Here is a 19,339-nt window from a genome sequence, read left to right as displayed (position 1 = left end):
ACGAAAAAACAATTGAACACTTAGCAACAACATAATATTTGTATAATGCTGTGCGTAATTATAATATGTACACAATGGCACCATATTATTACAGCGTCCCTTTAAGCCCAGTTTGAGATTAAAGCATACATCCTTTCGCCCATTTATTTCTATTATGTGTTTGTCAGATTATCAGGCTAACAGTGTTCTATCACCAGCCAGTTCCCGTTTACCCACCAGGTTGTAAAGGTCTACAATTAAAGGAGTCACCCATTTAAGGAAGACCTTTATTCAAGTTACAAGACAAAAATTCTTATCTAATATTGAGACATAAAGAGGTACAAGAACATTTTAATAATGTACACTGCACTGATGACAATATTATTAAAGATGGAAACAATCATGGCGGCAACAAACATCATTCCACTTCACTTGTCCCTGTCCCCTACTCCAGCCCCCAGATCGTCACCATTGCCAACACGCAAATATTTCACAAGAACTGCATCCTCCGTTCCCTACGTACTTGCACTTCACTTAACTATGCGTCATCACTGATAACACTGTCAATACAGCAAATACATTATCTAAGTTAAAACAAAAGGGGCACGGAATCGCGAGCTGGTGTGCAATATGGCCAGCCGCATATAACAGTGTGCCGTTAATCTTAATAATTTATGAGTATTTTGCATCGCAAAGGTCACTCGACCTTTTATTTGGTATGGGTCGCCATGTGGTTTTTTAGATGATGCGTTTTTCCTGCAAAATGCGTCGCAAAGGCTCGTCTACTGTGTTGGTTGCCATTTGGATTTTGAGATGATGCTTTCTTCTGAAAACTGCATCGAAAAGCTCACATTTGAAAAGCGTTTAGGTCATAACATGATATCGAAGATTTAACATTGTGTAAGCTGCGTTGCAATGGTCACACTTCAAAGGAATCTTTCATAAGTATGTCCATATGTCATCTCCCATTTAATATTTCGACCTGAAAGCTGTATCATAAAGGTCACATTAGTATAGCTTCTCTCCTGTGGGATCATCATGTGATACTTGTTCCCTTAAAGGTTGCGTGGCAAAGGTCACACTAGAGAGGTTCATCTCCTGTGTGGGTCATCACATGACACCGAAGCTTCGACTTTTTAGTGAAAGCTGCGCCGCAAAGGTCACACTGGAAGGGTTTCTCTCCTGTGTGGGTCATCACGTGAGATCGAAGATTTGAGTTTCTTGTAAAAGCTGCATCGCAAATGTCACAATGGAAAGGTTTCTTACCTGTGTGAATCATCACGTGACGTCGAAGGTTTGAGTTTGTTGTGAAAGCCGAGTCGCAAAGGTCACATTGAAAAGGCTTCTCTCCTGTGTGGGTCATCATGTGATATTTGAGATCATTCGTTTTCTTGAAAGGTGCGTCGCAAATGTCACACTGGAAAGGCCTCTCTCCTGTGTGGGTCATCATGTGATATTTAAGCCCATTCATTCCCTTGAAAGATGAGTGGCAAAGGTCACACTTGAAAGGTTTCTCTTCTGTGTGGGTCATCATGTGATGTCGAAGATTCGCCTTCGTTTTGAAAGTTGCGTGGCAAAGGTTACACTGAAAAGGCTTCTCTCCTGTGTGGGTCATCATGTGATATTTGAGAGAACTCTTTCTCTTGAAAGCTGCGTCGCAAAGGTCACATTTGAAAGGTTTCTCTTTTGTGTGGGTCAACATATGACGTCGAATACTTCTCTTTGTTGAGAAAGTTGAATTGCATAGGTCACAATTGAAAGGCTTCTCTCTTGTGTGAATAATCATGTGATATTTTAGATCACTCGTTCTTTTGAAAATTGCGTGGCAAAAAGCACACTGGAAAGGTTTTTCTCCTGTGTGGATCATCACGTGACATCGAAGGTATGATTTTGTTGTGAAAGCTGCTTCGCAGAGGTCACACTTAAAAGGCTTCTCTCCTGTGTGGGTCATCACGTGATACCGAAGACTTGGTTTTGTCGTGAAAGTTGCTTCGCAAAGGTCACACTTGAAAGGCTTCTCTCCTGTATGGGTCAACACGTGATATTTGAGACCACTCGTTCCCTTGAAAGCTGCGTCGCAAAGGTCACACTTGAAAGGTTTCTCTTCCGTATGGATCACCATGTGACGTCGAAGATTAGCCTTCGTTTTGAAAGTTGCGTCGCAAAGGTTACACTGGAAAGGTTTACCTCCTGTGTGGCTCGTTATATGCCTTTTGAGACTACTCTTGTGGGAGAATTTGGCATCGCATGAGCCACACTGGAATGATTTTTCTCCGGCGTCCATAGCGAATGTACAAAATTGAAAGGCAAGTCTCCAAATCAAATATGGATTGTTAAATCCTGGACCTGAAAACATAAACGTAAGCTTTTAAACGTTTGTAAACAATAATGTAAATATTGAATATAAAGTTGTAATCAAACATCAAAACGCCCAAACATATCGAAATGCGTGGGAACACATGATAAAAATACATACTTTAAGAAACCACTTGGAAAAAGAAAGAATTGAATACCGAACGATTTCGTCTATTCAAGATATCATCAGTGTACAAAGAGTACAGAAAATGGCCAAAGGTCGTAATATATACATAGTGGGGGAGGAACTGGGAAAGGTCCCATGTTACCCGACTCCAGAAAAAAAAACTGTAAATAATTCTTCTGGAGTTGGGTAACAATGGACTTTTCCCAGTTCCTCTCCCACTATGTATATATTACGATCTTTGTTCATTTTCTGTTTTCTTTGTACCCTGATATTTTGAATAGACGAAAACATTCGGTATTTAATTATTTCATTTTCCGAGTGGTTTATGCAAGTATTGTTATCACGTGTGCTTAGCGATTTCTTTTGTATTAAAACACATGTGGTAAATAAACAGAATATTATGTTTGCTGCCATTTGGCACAACCAACACCTTAACAAATGCTTTCCAACACTCCTAGGAAACAGGGATCCAAGTCTGTTTTCTGTCACTGGTATAAGTATAAAAATCAATCTCTAAATATAACAACCATCTAGGTTCCAATTTTGAAAACACCTGGTCCCATAGTGTCGGAACAGTTTCGTGACAAACGATGGCAGGCAGACAGACAAGCCACTAGTTTCGATACCAAAACTAATATCAGGGTGTGAAAGAATTCTGCGATGGTTTGTCGATGTGCGTGGGAAGAATTGGTATGAATTGCTGTGCCAATGGTCACTACAGGCGACCGTGGTGTAAACGGTAAGCACACCTACCAGGACACTTGGAGTTCCCGGGTTCGATTACCGGGCGGTATCGGCTTTTCTGTGACGCTACCGATCACCCTATCACACATGGCGCAGTGAGCAGGATCCCTGCAGCGGTGCACATTCCTGGATTGGCGGGGAGCAGGGAAGGGAGATGCACGAGTGGTCTCTAGAGACGACAGTGGTGTAATCGGTAAGCACCCCTATCCGGGTAGTGGGAGGTCTCGGGCTTGATTAACGGGAGGTACCAGCTTTTTAGTGACGCTCCCTATCACACAATTGCTCGGTGGTAGTGTTGGGTGACTTGAAAGCGCGAGTTGATGAATAAATCTATTATGTAGCTGGAAGATATGGTATGCTGGGAAGAAACGGAAATGGAAAGAAATGGTTGGAGAAGTGTGTGGAACGGCAGATGGTGGTTGCAAGCAATGATAGGTTGAGGATTTTTTGACCCCTTGGATATTCGCATAGACCACTTTGGAGACCCCTAGTCTAGCCAGTGCTCAACGAACATGTATCACGCGACCTCTGTCAATAGTCTTTCTCTACTGACGTGTAAAAGGCCTGAATATCTGGAGTTATTGCTGGTTGGCGACTCTATGGACTTCATCCTGCGAGAGACCACCGGTCCTTGTTATGGACAAGATCTATTTTCTTTCACTGTAAATTCTGCCCATTCATTGTCTCATGCTATCCAAACACATTGGAAGATGCCTCTTCCAATCTTGATGTCCTGATGATAGCTATCACTTTTACTGACATTTAATGGATGCCAGTCACGACATGGGAATGTACTCAGCCTATTGGTCACTAGTGGCAAAAATATTTTAACCGACGGAGATGGTGAAAACAATGCCTATAGGATCCACAATCAGGCTCTAACCACAACATAAGAATCACAATAAACATTTGCACATAGAGTATGTAATACCTGACTTCAGAAAATATCATCTTGTTACAGAAGCTTCACACAATGGACTGGAAGGAAATTGGGTGAAAAACCAACATATCGTATTATCTACAGTTACATTCTATTTAGGGATATAAATCCAAACATTTGTAAAAGACACAACAGGCTAACTCGTTATGAAAACATATTAAAAAAATTCCTGTTGATTTATATCGGATAGGATGTTTCTATAGGAAATAACTTGTTTGTACTAACCCCCCCCCCTCTAGTCCCTACCAGTAACGTCTGGGAAATAACTATTTTTAGTAAGACAATCCTGCAAACCCAATGGTTTACGAGAGAAACGACGACATAATTGTTAGAATAAGCTATAAAAACAAGCACATTCATCCCCCTATTTGTACCATACCTAACCTACGCTGTCTCCCTCTCTCGTCTTTTCACGGAATATTTTTTTAATCTTTTTAGCGTTATTTGTATGTTTTGCTTCTTGTACATGATACGAGTTTTGTGGCTCATCACTGCTCTTTCTCCCATATAACAGGTTTGTTGGCCACACAAAAAAGAATATACCCGTCTAGGTAGACAACCTGAACATTGGAAGTAAATTTAGCCACAAACCTAGCATCACATTTGCTTCCTCTGGGAAGCACATACAATGCTTAAATATTCTTAGGTCGTTAACTCAAAATAATTTCCAATTTCTACTATTTATTATTTTTTTCACAACGGGTTGTAATAAGCCATAATCATAATCTACATAATTTTAGGTACTCATAGACACGTTTACCAGCCTCACAACCACATTTCTTACCTATATAACTGGCTAGCTCTTATCATTTTGAGTCATTGAAAAACCATGCAACAGTACAGCAAATTAATATTAACGTCGGCAGTGATATTTTTTAACAAATAAGCCTGACATCATTATATTTACCATGAGATAGGTTAGGTTACGTTACGTTAGATCTCACGGCTGCAATTCTTATCAATACCATTGGACCTCTTATCATTCTGTCCATTTCTGAAAAATTGAGACAGCAGAATATATTGGTTTGTTATACACTATAAAACACGTTTTAAAGCTGCAAAATTCTTTTTTATATCATAGGTTTGTGCATATAATTTCTAAACCCCAGATGTAACTACCACAAAATAATAATAACATCGGTAGTGATTATAAAAACAAGACTGGCAAACATATCTATATCTAATCTTACACTTACCCGACTTAAATAATTTCTCTTCAATTGTAATTTGAAAGTGTTCTGAAGCACCAGCATAAAATGTACGCTACTTTCTAGTTCTTAAAGGGCTAATGTTACCAAAAATATTTTAATTGTATTATGAGTACCCCAACCCACTTGCCCAATTTTTGAAACACTGGGCATCTTTCAACGCCCTTCCATTCTCATTACTGACCTACAGCATTATTTCCAAATCATCCAACACCTAAATACCTACAAACAACTTCCAGGCATCAGTCTAACCATGTATGCTGCAGCTGGCTGGCGAACGTATACAAATAACCTTTTCATTAGCTGTGTGGCTACCGTCTTTGCTCACGATCTTCGCGACTCTTCAGCGTCTCACAAATGTCTAAACAATTTGAAATAATATTGCAACTCTACAAGGCCACTTTCACAAGTCGCCCCATATCATTTACTCCCATATAACAGGTTTGTTGGCCACACAAAAAAAGAATATACCCGTCTAGGTAGACAACCTGACAAAACAAAGAAAATTTGAACCATATGATTTATTAAGAGTACCTAATGTATGGGACAGAAACATATAACATGATTTATTACGAGTACCTAATGTATGGGGCAGAAACATGGAACATAATAGAGGAAGAGAGAAGTTTGAATGTGTTTGAGATGAGGTGTCTGAGAAGTATGATAGGGGTTACTAGGCTGGATAGAGTGATGAAGAGGTGAGGAGGGGAACGGGGGTGTATTTTCACTTGGTCTTTGGATCACGTGTTGGACTCGTGATCGACAGCTATTTCCCTCCTGGAAGAGAGCTCAGAGCTCGTAGGTTCGATCTATGGGTAATGCTATGACCTTGCACACACACACACACACCCAACTCCCCGCCCACGAGAGTTGGAGTAACACCCCTCAGCGCTGCGATACTGATATTATTTCAGCCCCGGGCGGGAGTCGAACCCGGACCTCCGTAGTGGCAGGCCAGAGCTCTAACCACAGCGGAAAAGGAGTTGGGAGATAGGGTGGATGAGAGAGTATTGGGATGATTTGGACACATGGAGAGAATGAGTAAAGAAAGATTAGTAAAGGAGGTGTGGAAGGCAGATGAGGAAAGAATTAACATGAGGGGTCGACCTACGATGAGATGGATGGATGGGGTAAAAGGGGCTTTGGGAAAGAGGGGAATGTCTGTTGAGGAAGGATGGGAGAGAACAGAAGACAATAGTGAATGGAGAATGGTTGTATATGGATGATGTTGCGATGCATGAGGTTGAATGGGTGGGAGATGGGGGTTGAGGGGGTATGTATGAGATATAATTTGACGCAGCCCGAAGGGATTTCTCCCCGTCTTCTCCTTTTCTGCATGAGGGGACGGAGAGTGGGGGGATCACCGAATTAATGAAGAGGCCTTGCTCTGGATGTGCTGTGTCCCGTGACACTGCCTCTGACCCAGGGCAGTGGGCGAGATGCAGGGATGACCCGTCATTCAGGAGGTGCCAAGATAAGAGGGAAAGAAGAGTGTGGAGGGGAATGGAGTCTGATGGGGATGGAATGGATGGGAGTGGTTTTTATGCCTTTGTGTTTTGGCTACCTCCCTTGTAAGGGGGAAAAGCCTTTGGTATATGTATGTATGTACCTAATGTTTTTATCTCTTAGAAGGAAAATATTTTTTTTTATAAGCTGTATTTAGGATGTAGTAGCGAGATTATTAAGGTATCCGTGTTTTGTTGCCCAGGAGTTAGTGCTACTTGAGGAGGTAGATACCAGAGAACGTCGTTAATGTGGAATGTTGTGTAAATTGGACAGCGTGGCACGCGTGATATTGTCAAAGTATCTTGACATGACCATATTGGATGGGAGGTCTTTTCTTGCCATAAGGTGGACGTGTGGAACGGGATTCTTTTTTTTTTTTTTTTTTTTTTATCTTATGCGTACTCAAGCGGCTTCAGAACGACAATTATGTCGAGGTGACGTTAGCCTTATGTGGGTTTTGATTGTTCGTAGATGGTTTGTTGGATGTTCCTTGTGTTCTCATCATTAGATCAGTATTACTGATCGAAGAACAGGGTGACAGTCTATCATTAGTAGTGGAGTGGAAGCGTCAAAAGGGGAGGACGATGCATTGGCAACTTCTTCATTTCCGGGGACACACACGTCAAATGGCACCCAGCATGTTGCAGATTTGAAACGGGTAGCTATCTGAATGATTCGTGATTACATTTTGTGGACCAATGAGTGGCAAGACTTGGCGACGAAGATTGGTTATTGGGCACTTCGTGCATCTGATATGATCACATTAGACGCTGGTGTTAGAAGGAGTGGGAGGTGGGAGCTTTGGACAATATAAAAACAGTGAGGATGTCAGAGGTTATATTGGTAAAGAGTGAGGTGATGGTGGATATCTTGTAGTGGCACTACTGAGTTACTGTAGTCAGGTGAGCTCCGTAGGAAGCTTATTATCATCGTTATTATATTTATATATATATATATATATATATATATATATATATATATATATATATATATATCACAGGTGAGAAATGTAGTAACACATTTATAAATCACAACTAACACCACAGTCGGACGAAAGAAAAAGTTGCGTAAGCGGAACTATATATTTCGATTGCTACTTGCAGATACTACTGAAGAGGATTGCAGGTAGCAATCGAAATATATAATTCCGCTTACGCAACTTTTTCTTTCGTCCGACTGTGGTGTTAGTTGTGATATATATATATATATATATATATATATATATATATACATATGTATATATATGTATATATATATATATATATATACATATATATATATATCGTGACATCATGAGGCCTTTTAAGGGGTAATATTTACAGAGAATTCTCTGTGAATATTACTTCTGAAGAAGCCTCAAAGGTGAAACCGATCAGGAATAAAGTCTCTTGTTCCCAATTGTGTTTTTCCGTTCTTACCATGTATATATATATGTATATATATATATATAATATATATATATATATATATATGTATATATATATATACAGTGTATATGATATATCTGTATATATATATATATATATATAAATATATATATATATACACAACGGGTTGAACAAGTATGGGCAGAGTATTCCGCCCTGTGGTGTACCATTTTCCAATTAGCGATATTGTGATAGTTCCAACCTGGAACCTGGCTCTTGCCTGACAGTGCTGTAAGTAGTCCTGTATGCAGACAAGGGTTCTGCCCTGAACACCTTTCTCCACTAAGGCGGTCTGGATGGCAGGAGGGTTTGCCAGTTTGAATGACTTCACTAAATCGAGGAAAACGACCACAACAGGGCGGTTATCGATCTGGCTCAGGGCGGCCATGATGCTGTCGACGGTTCCTGCTCCCCGCATGGAACCTAAAATGCGCCACACGAGGCGAGTGATTACCATTCGTTCTGCAGTCTTGGCCGTGCAGTTCACCCAAGCGATGGAACGGGGCTTGGTGGGATCCTTAGGTTTAGGAATAGGTTGTGTGTCGGTAACTTTCCAGGCGCCCGGGAGGCGTCCCGCCAGCCATGAGTGGTTGATCAAGGATAGGGTAGACGCCCAGCCTGTTGATCCGGCGTGGGCCAGCATCGTGTAAGTGATTTGATCCGCCTTTGTGGCAGTGTCCCTGCTTTTCTGAGCTCGGATGAGTTTGCTTCGAGTGAAAGGCTTGTTCGTCATGCCGGGTTTCTCCCAAACGATGTCAACGAGTCTGTCCTTCTCTGGTCTCAGCTGTTGCTGTAAGGTTTGAATCTCTGCAGGTAGCTAGCTGGGCAGTGGCACCGCCTGTGGCGAACATGTCCTCCAACCTTTTCATCTCCTGCCGTGGATGCGGATGAGCCAGAGATCGTGATGGTCGCTTGCCTGCCAGAGGTCGTCCTCAGTTTGGACAAGCCAGTGTACTGGTTGAAACTTGCGCACCACTCCGGCCATTTCACCCCTCCTACTCTGGACGTGATTTCTCGAGCGATTTTCACCACTTTCCGAAGAAGCTCAAGGTTTGCGGGGCTGGCCCGCTTCTTGTACATTTTTCTGTGGATATTGGTGAGGTGGTTTTGTTCTCAGACTTCCACCAGTTCTTACGGTATTGGGAGGCCTGCTTCTTCCACACCAGCCAGTTCCAATTTGGCCAACAAGTTGTAAAGGTCTACAAATAAGGGAATCACCTATTTATGCAAGACCTTTATTCAAGTTATCCTACAATTTATTTTTGTCTAATATTGAGACATAAAGAGTTACAAGAATGTTTAATAATGCACACTACACTAATGACAATATTATTCAAAGTGGAAACAATCACGGCAACAAACATCATTCCATTTCATTTATCCCTGTTCCTTACTGTAGCCTCCAGATCGTCACCATAAAAAAAAACGCATCCTCTGTTTCCTATATATTTGCACTGCATTTTATAATACATCATACATCATCACTAACAATGCTGTCAACATTATATTACACACATTCTCCATCTTAACACAAACATCAGAGTAATACTTAAGGGGCACAGGATCGCGGGCTGGTGTACAATGAGGTGAGTCGCATATAATTTCAGTCTCGGCAGACTACCCATGCAGGTTCAACATCGTGTATATCCCTCCCCGTGGAAACCTATGTTCAAAACTAGACGCATTCTTCATAGTACTCATCCATGTATTTAAAAAAAAAATACAAGCTAAAACAATAGGTTAACGGACGACTCTATTCATGTAGTAGGGGACCAGTAGGGGACTTCTCTCGCCCGAAATAAAATCATCAGTCGAATACATTTCTAACCGCAGCAAAGAGTTATGACGTCTTAGCTTTTTACAGCCCAAGTTAATTTATTCGCGGCATAGCAAAAGGTCATATTCGATCAAACATTTCATTATATAGTTTCTATTTCGAGTACGCATATCTTTTTAGTAAGCATATACTTTATCCGTATATATGAAGTGTAACAGGGTTACTGACATTAGTATTAACAATTTGTCAGAAACATGAAACACAAAGGTCATTTGAAAGACTTAGTGGATCTTCAAATATCCCGTGAGATAACTCTTGTTTGAGAAAGTTACATTTCAAAGACCACATTGGAAAGGTTTCTCCCCTATGTGGATCGCCATGTGCTTTTTAAAACGGCCCTTTGCTCTGAAAGCTGCATCGCAAAAGTCACACTTGAAAGGCTTCACTCTTGTGTGGGTCCTCATGTGGGATTTGAGACCACTCGTTGTTGTGCAAGCTGCGTCGCAAAGGTCACACTGGAAAGGTTTATCTCCTGTGTGCGTCATCATGTGGTGTTTGAGATGATGCTTTCTTCTAAAATTTGCGTCGCAAAGCTCACACTTGAACGGCTTTTCTCCTGTGTGGGTCATCTTGTGATATTTGAGGTCACGTTTCGTAGTGAAAGCTGCGTCGCAAAGGTCACACTGGAAAGGTCTCTCTCCTGTGTGGGTCATAACGTGACATCGAAGATTTGACTTTGTTTTGAAAACTGCGTCGCAAAAGTCACAATGGAAAGGTTTCTCTCCTGTGTGGGTCATCACGTGACACCGAAGTCTTGAGTTACGTGTGAACGCTGCATCGCAAATGTCACACTGGAATGGTTTATCTCCTGTGTGGGTCATCATGTGGTTTTTCAGGTGTTGTTTTTTTCTAAAAACTTCGTCGCAAAGCTCACACTTGAACGGCTTCTCTCCTGTGTGGGTCATCTGGTGATGTTTGAGGTCACGTTTCGCAATGAAAGCTGCGTCGCAAAGGTCACACTGAAAAGGTTTCTCTCCTGTGTGGGTCTTAATGTGACGTCGAAGATTTGACTTTTGTGAGAAACCTACGGTGCAAAGGTGACATTGGAAAGGCTTTTCTCCCGTGTGGGTCATCACGTGACGCCCAAAACTTGTCTTTGTTGGGAAAGCTGCATCACAAAGCTCACACTTGAAAGGCTCCTCTCCTGTGTGGGTCATCCTGTGATATTTGAGGTTACGTTTTGCAGTGAAAGCTGAGTCGCAAAGGTCACACAGGAAAGGCTTCTCTCCCGTGTGGGTCATCACGTGACGCTCAAAACTTGTCTTTGTTGGGAAAGCTGCGTCGCAAAGCTCACACTTGAAAGGCTCGTTTCCTGTGATATTTGAGGCTACCTTTTGCAGTGAAAGCTACGTCGCAAAGGTCACACTGTGTGAGGTTTCTCTCCTGTGTGAGGTTCAGTATATACCTCTTGAGAACACTCTTGTGGGAGAAATCTGCATCACGTGAGCCACACTGGGATGCTGCTTTGTCTCCGGCGTCAATAGCGAATGTACAGAATTTAAGATCGACTCTTCTAGCAAAATCTGGATTGTTAAATCCTGGTCCTGAAAATAAAAAATAAAACTTTCAAATGTATATTGTATATTGAATGTAAAGTTTGAATATAAAAAACTTTAACTTATCAAAATACGTATAAACATACCATGATAAATCCATATGTCGCATGAAATACTGAGAAATAAACAGAAGAATATGTTTGCTGTCATTTGACACTACTAACACCATCTTAGCAAATGCTCTCTTGCACTCCTAGCAAACAGAAAGAGCCAAGTCTGTTTGCTGCCATTTGACATAAGGGTGATAATTAATCTATATGTAAAACGACCAATCTAAGTTCCAAATTTGGCAACAATTGGACCCACATTGCCGGAGGAGTTTTGTGACAAACTATGGCAGGCAGACATGCTGAACTTCTCAGATCCCTATGCTATAGGCGTGCGCTACATCTGCATTGATCCAAGATTCAATAACAAACCTAACATCATGGCATGATAACATTGTGGGATGGTTTGTCGGTTTGTGTGGGAAGCGTTGGAATGAAATGCTGTGCCAGTGGTCACTAGTGACCGTGGAAAGTCCTGGGGTTCAATTACCGGGCGGTGCCAGATTTTCAGTGACGCTCGCTAGCACACAATTGCTCGGTGGTAGTGGTGGGTGACTTGAGAGAGCGAGCTGGTGAAGAAATTGATGGTCTAGTTGGAGGATATGGTATTCTAGGAAGAAATGAAAGTGGAAAGGAATGGTTGGAGATGTGAGTAGAGCAACATATGGTGGTTGCAAGCAGTCTCCTCTGAAATGGTAGGTTGGGTATTTATCGACCCCTTGGATACTCGCATCGACCACTTTGGAGACCCCTGGTCTACCCAGTGCTCAAAGAACATATACCACACGGCCTCTGCCAATAGTTTTACTCTACTGGCGTCTAAAACGGATGAAAAGATTGAGTTCTTGGTGGCTAGATATTCCATGGACTCCATCCTGGGACAGAATACTAGAACGTCTTATGGACAGAGGGATCTCCTGGCAGCTTTTTTGCTTTGCCACTGTAACCGCTGGCCATTTCATGGCACATGCTATTCACAATGGGAGATGCCTCTTCCGATCGTGATGTTCTGATGATGCAAATTTCACTGACACTTATTGCATGTCAATCAAGACAATCACCGATAAATTTAAAAAGTGTACATCTAGACAATATAGTAATAGAACAATAAATATAAAAATGTCTGTTGGAATACATCAGCATAATACATGCTTTCCCTAGTGGAAACCGATAACAAAATTGCTAAAAGTGATACACTACCGAACGAAGCCGTGACAAGATGCCATGTTTGTTGTGATAGATGCAGAAGTTGAAGAAATTAAAGTATATAAATTGGCCTAACTTAACTTCGTTGCACATCGGCATTGTCAAAATGACACTGACGGGACTGAGCAGACGACACACACATGGCATTTCAAAGCTCTCACCGTGGTTCCACTTGGTATTGTGTTTGCTTGTAGTCATTTTTTTTCAGCCACGAAAAACATGTATTACGTTGATGTACTATAATTTACCAAATTAGTATCTAATTTTCTAGTTATATATCACGTAGGTGTGTATTTCTTTAGTAATGGAAAAGAATACAAATTGCATGGGAATGCACTCAGCCTACAGGTCTCTAGTTGCAAAAACATGCCTGTAGGATTGTCCACAATCAGGCTCTAACCACGAACGAAAAAAAATGCAAATATGTGATACCTGGTCTATAGGAGCTTAATGTAATGAACTGGAGGGAAACTGGGTGAGAAAACATTATATGATATTATCCAAAGTTACATTTCATTTGGGGATATAAATCCTAATATTCGCAAACCATCCAACAGGCTAATTTGTTCTGAAACACATTTTACAATTTTTTTAAATGTTGATTTCACCGAATTGTATGTTTTGTTTCAATCGGAAATCACGTTTGTACTAACCTCCACCCCTGACCAACAATGTCTGGGGAATCCATGGGGAAATGAACAAAGCCAGTGATTTGCCAAAGAAACGACGACAAAATTGTTAGTATAAGCTATAAAACAAGCACACGCACACCCTATGCTAACCATACCTAACCTACGGCCTCTATCTTTTACTGATATTTTATTCCAGAGGCATTTGTATGTTTTGTTCTTACATCTGATGCAAGTTTCGAGGCTTGTCACTGTTCTTTCACCCATCTAAAAGTCTTTAACAGGGTTTGTAGTCCATACCAAAAATAACGCACCGATTTAGGTGGACCAGCGTTATACAACTTGGTGGTAACAGCTGGACTTTTCAAGTAAATAATTTCAGCCACTATCCCCAGCATCCTATTTGCTTTCTTGGGGGGGGGGCCAAATATAATGCTTAGGTATTATTAGGTCGTTACACCAAGATAAATTTCGTTCTCCAATTTCATGTTTCCCTTTGTGGCCTCCATAATGAGTCTTATTATCCTCCTAGTAATTTTAGGTGTCTATTAAGGTGCTTGCCAGTCTCTCACAGCTGAAATTCCGAGTCTTTTGAATCCCATATATAAGTACCATAAGTAGTAATATCAGTAGCAATTTCTCAAAAAACCAAGATGAGCGAATATTTTAAAAATTCCCTAGAGTTAGGTTAGGCTATGGTTCACAACTGTAATTCTTATCTATATCTACAACAAGATCTTAGTATTCTGAGCATTTAAAACTCCATATATAACTAATGCAAATTAATGGTATGTTGGTGAAAAAAATGAGACAGGCAGATATTTGTCGATCGTCTCACACCTTTAATGATTAGATGTATCTGCAGCTAGATTTTCCCATTCTGGGTATTCTAAACACCAAATGTAATTATAGTTGCAATTTGCTTTTGAAAATCATGAAACATCAGTATATAATGTAAATAACTTCCTATTTCTTGGAGGGATATTGTTATTAGAAATATTTTCTGTGTTTTGTATATCCACCCCCCACCTTGCAGCTATTCCCTTCCACAAGTTTTTAAACGCTGGGATTCTTTCAACGCAGTAATGTCTAATTTGATCTCATTACTGACCTACAGTATTCTTTCGAAAATGTCCCACACCAAAAGAGCAACAAAAATAATGGCCTGCAAATTCCAGGCATCAATGCAAACATGTAGGCTGTAACTGATTGATGAACGCCTTGATTTTTTTTTTTTTTTTTTATTACCTGTGTAGCTTCCCTATTTGGTTACTATCTTCGTGAACCTTCATCATCCCATAATGTCCAAGGGATTTCAAATATTCTTGCAACTGCAAGGACACTTTCAGAAATTGCTTACCGGGTTCAAGTTTTGCATACGATGTCCTATTTACTTCCATCTATAACACGCTCCAATTTGGTTTAATTTAATTTGTTTCTTTACATTGCTTATGTTCAGTTTTCCGTTCACTTAGTTCATCAACTTTACTCCTTTTCCAATTTGTGCAGAATTTCCTTTTTATCTTCTATGTTTACTTTTTTAATAGACAATTTGTTCTTCGTTATTAACATTTCCCTTTTTTATATTACTTTTATTCAGTTCTTGGCAGTAGATTGCCTCGTAATAACGCTAGTTGCACTTGTTTTCTTTCTGGGTTTTCGTTCTCTGCCGCTGTAGTGTCAAGGGTTTGCCTCATGCCTTGTACCGTGTAACGATAGGACATTAGGACATTTGGTTTATGGGACAGAATATGGAAATGGGTGTTTTTGTAATGAACATTGACGTTTATTTCCTATCACATGTGAAACTGCATAAATGGCTACAGCTTGGACTGCACACAGATTCGTTAGCGCGCGCGCGCGCACACACACACACACATACACAATAGTTTAGATCAAATGAGATATGAAGACGGGATACTACGAGCATAGCTCCCCTTCCCGTAAAATACAACTAGGTAAATACACACACACACAAAATGCACTGCTGATGTAATATATGAAAGTGCTCTGCTTATTTCTTTTTCCAAGTGGTCTACTTTGCATAAGTTAACACCCCCCCCCTGTATTCTTATGAGCATATATTATATATATATATACATATGTATATATATATATATATATATATATATATATATATACATATATATATATATATGTATGTATGTATGTATCATGTATGTATATGTATGTATATGTGTGTATATATATATGTATGTATATATATTATGTATATATATATTATATATATATAAATATATATATATATATATATATATATATATATATATATATATATATATATATATATATATATACACACATTATATATATATATAAAGGACAACTATTACACAGGATGTGCACACCCAGATCCCTGGGTCTGCTAGCGGAGGCCATTGCTTTCTTTGTAACCTAAGGTTTTATATTGGACAAATATATCAAAACTAGAAACCTAACATTGTATATAGGACAAATATATCAAGTACTGACTTATTCAATGCAGTATAAGTGAATATAAACTTTTATAGTGAAATAAGAAACTATTTTTAAGGCACTGTTATGCTTAGAGTGTATACCTGATATTTGTAACTTTTACTTGGCCAAAATTGTTTGCTAAAGTACATGTTAAATAAGATGCTGTTTGTGTTAAACCTCAAAGTTTTGCATCAGAAGAGAGTAATGCCCTAAAAAAAAATAACTACTATACCACCTGGAATCCATACAATGTAAAAATTGACATTGAAAAGCTAAGTAAACCAAAGGAACGATGGTATAAATACGAATTAAAAGCACATTTTCTTGACAAATTGTCACAATACCCACGGAAACAGGTGGTACATGTGTACTGTGATGGGTCAGTTGAGGGTACCAAGACAGGATGTGGGGTGTTTATAAGGGAATATTCTTCCTCCGAAGAATTTCAAGATTATGAAATTTCAAAAAGACTACCAAATAATTTGTCATCAACCAGAACTGAACTATATGCTATCTTAGAAGGCTTACGTATTATTGCGAGTATGGGTAAAAATGTATACTTTTTTGTCGATAGTCAGAGTGCATTATATGAACTTGTATCTTCCTCTCCAGCTGATTGTGATGTTGTTAACAAATGTTTAAATATTATATATAACCCGGAGAGAAACAATACACATATTTATTTTGTATGGGTACCATCCCATATAGGATTGTATTATAATGAAAAAGCAGATAGTCTTGCACGAAATGCAATTAGAGATGTAAACAATATTCCTGGTAATGAATACACATATAAACATATAAGGTCAATAATAAGAACAAATGTTATTGCTAACATGGATATAGACCTAGATAAATGTTGCGAGAAGGGTAGTGTAAGTAGCAGGCATTATAAGGCAGTATTAAATAATACAGAGGAATATCCATATGGTAGACATAGTTCCCAAATGGATTTAGTCACTATGAGACTCAGACTTGGATATAAATATTACTGGGAGGTGTACAGGGAAGCTGAACCTGAGCCCTGCACTTTATGTGCAAGGCCGGGAGGACATTCACTACAACATTATGTACAGTATTGCCCAAAAATCGATGAATTTAGACCACAGGGACAATGGAACCTCAATGAGCTCATATGCTATTACATAAATAATGATATCTTAACTAAAATTGTTAAAAAACATCCAATGTTTGCTTTCAAATGTTAAATACAACTGTGATATTATAATATAAACATTTATTTTTGATAAAACTGTAACAAACAAATTAAACATAAAATGTATAGGGGTTAGTTGGCAAGACCCAACTCTCTCCTTTGTTGTACATCAACAATAAACTTATTGAATTGAATTGAGAGTAATTCCCTGGCTTTATTTCCCCACCTACCTGCTGAAATTCAATTGTTACAGTTGTGGTTGTGTTTACTTAATTGTATTAGATTATTTGCACTCTTCTTGACTGGATCTATGCTTATGGGGTCCATGGATAAAATATTGTTTTTAATTCATTTATGGTGTCTGCCTGAATTCTTTCTCACTTGTTCCACAGATTAATGCTTCTATACAGAAAGGTATTTTTCCAACATCTTTCAAGCTCTCTTCTTTAAATTTTTACTATAGCCTCTTGACCTTTTCACTCCATAATAACAAATCCTATTTTTTCACACTTTAAGCATACAAAATGTACATGATGCAAGCCACAAAATTCCTGACTCCACAAATCTTCCCCAATTTTACAAAAATCACACTAACACTTATATGTTATGGCCACCATCCCACTTTAGTGCAGTACCAACACTGAATAAGCTTAGTCACAGTTTCAAATTGCCCCAGATGCTATCACTATATGGAAGACATCAAACACTTCATACATTGCCATGCTCTAGCCTTACTGAGCAACTATTTCATACAATTATATTGTCATGATCTAATCTTAACTAGACAACAACACAATACCAGGAGTGAATTGTGGGCCAGTTTGGTGGCTGTTGCTATCTGAGAGCTATGGGTCTCCAGGAACAGATTGATTAATCCAAGATTTTATATTTCATTGTATTGAATTTCATCTTTCATTTCTGGTTCCAACCATAAACCCAATCTAGGTTTTCCTGTAGCAGTTCACAGTCATCTTTTAACCATTTTCATGATCTTTGCATCATGCAATTAAGTTGACATGACTATGTATTCCTACCATCATATCTTTGATATACAGTAAAAACATTACTGGTGGCAATGTTTGTGGTAATCCTAGAAGATAGATGTCAGAGAATCATCTCTCTCCCATCCATCATTAGAACCCATGAACACACCTTTCTGAATATGCAGCCCCAAGGGACTAACACTCTCAATCATGCCCAAAAATTCTCCCAATGTCAACTGTATTGCCTCTATCTTTTCACATAAGAAAAACTAACAGCTGGTAACTATTTCCCCTCTCCTAGTAAGAATATAATCCTGTCTTTTCCATGAATTAAACATTATAAGATCAATCACCTTATGAATGGTTTTCATGTAACAGAATCCAATTATATAACAAAATATGCTTGTAGTACTTTTGCTAAGTTATATAGTTTCTTTTATATATGTTGCTGAGTACATTTGAATCTATTTTCATTAAGATGTGGTGACTTTGTTGGGACTTGGTACAGGTCTTAAAGATCTTAAAAGGTTTTGATAACATCAAAACTGAGAATGTTTTCACACTAAATAATAAGTGGATGAAAAACAATGGTCTCAACCTGCTAGATGTGGACTAAACTGGAAATGTAATTTTGCCAGCTGCATAATCAATAAGTGGAATGAATTTCCCATTGAGGTAGAGAGCTTATTAATATTACTTTATATATATATATATATATATATATATATATATATATATATATATGTATATATATATAATATATATATATATACATACATATATATATATATATGCATATATATATTTATATACATATATATACATATATATATATATTTATATACATATATATATATATATATATATATATGTATATATACATATATATATATACATACATACATATACCAAGGCTTTTTCCCCCTTACAAGGGAGGTAGCCAAAAAGGAAAAGGCATAGAATCATTTCCACCCCTCCATCCTCCCTCTTATCTTAGCACCTCCTGGATGACGGGTCATCCCTGCACCTTGTCCACTGCCCTGGGTCAGAAGCAGTGTTGCAAGACACAGCATATCCACAGCAAGGCCGCTTCATTAAATCGGCGACCCCCCCTCTCCGTCCCCTCTTCCGATCTTGAAATAATTAAGTTCTTGTACTGCG

General features: G+C 39.0%; 2 protein-coding genes across 2 annotated transcripts; both read right to left on the bottom strand.

Annotated features, from left to right (window-relative positions):
* Nucleotides 1–248: 248 nt before the first annotated feature.
* LOC143030666 (uncharacterized) lies at nt 249–5,699 on the bottom strand. The gene is made up of 2 exons (XM_076193844.1): nt 5,580–5,699; nt 249–2,325 (listed from the first exon to the last, which is right to left on the bottom strand). Exon 2 carries the CDS (start codon nt 2,261–2,263, stop codon nt 1,061–1,063), a length of 1,203 nt encoding a protein of 400 aa, XP_076049959.1. The 5' UTR covers nt 2,264–2,325; nt 5,580–5,699; the 3' UTR covers nt 249–1,060.
* Nucleotides 5,700–9,513: 3,814 nt separating this feature from the next.
* LOC143031372 (uncharacterized) lies at nt 9,514–15,603 on the bottom strand. Its single transcript, XM_076195102.1, has 2 exons — nt 14,922–15,603; nt 9,514–11,667 (listed from the first exon to the last, which is right to left on the bottom strand). The coding sequence occupies exon 2, from the start codon at nt 11,362–11,364 to the stop codon at nt 10,399–10,401; it is 966 nt and encodes a 321-aa protein (XP_076051217.1). The 5' UTR covers nt 11,365–11,667; nt 14,922–15,603; the 3' UTR covers nt 9,514–10,398.
* Between the last annotated feature and the right edge of the window lie 3,736 nt (nt 15,604–19,339).

This window comes from Oratosquilla oratoria, chromosome 12, assembly GCF_046742065.1.
Source record: "Oratosquilla oratoria isolate Oo_2021 chromosome 12, ASM4674206v1, whole genome shotgun sequence".
Classification (NCBI taxonomy): Eukaryota; Metazoa; Arthropoda; class Malacostraca; order Stomatopoda; family Squillidae; genus Oratosquilla; species Oratosquilla oratoria.
The sequence above is the reverse complement of the archived record's forward strand: the minus strand, read 5'-3'. Positions and strand labels throughout refer to the sequence as shown.

Excerpts from the sequence above, each read along its gene's own strand:
- LOC143030666 (XM_076193844.1), bottom strand. The coding sequence starts at position 2,263 with ATGGACGCCGGAGAAAAATCATTCCAGTGTGGCTCATGCGATGCCAAA.
- LOC143031372 (XM_076195102.1), bottom strand. The coding sequence starts at position 11,364 with ATGACCCACACGGGAGAGAAGCCTTTCCTGTGTGACCTTTGCGACTCA.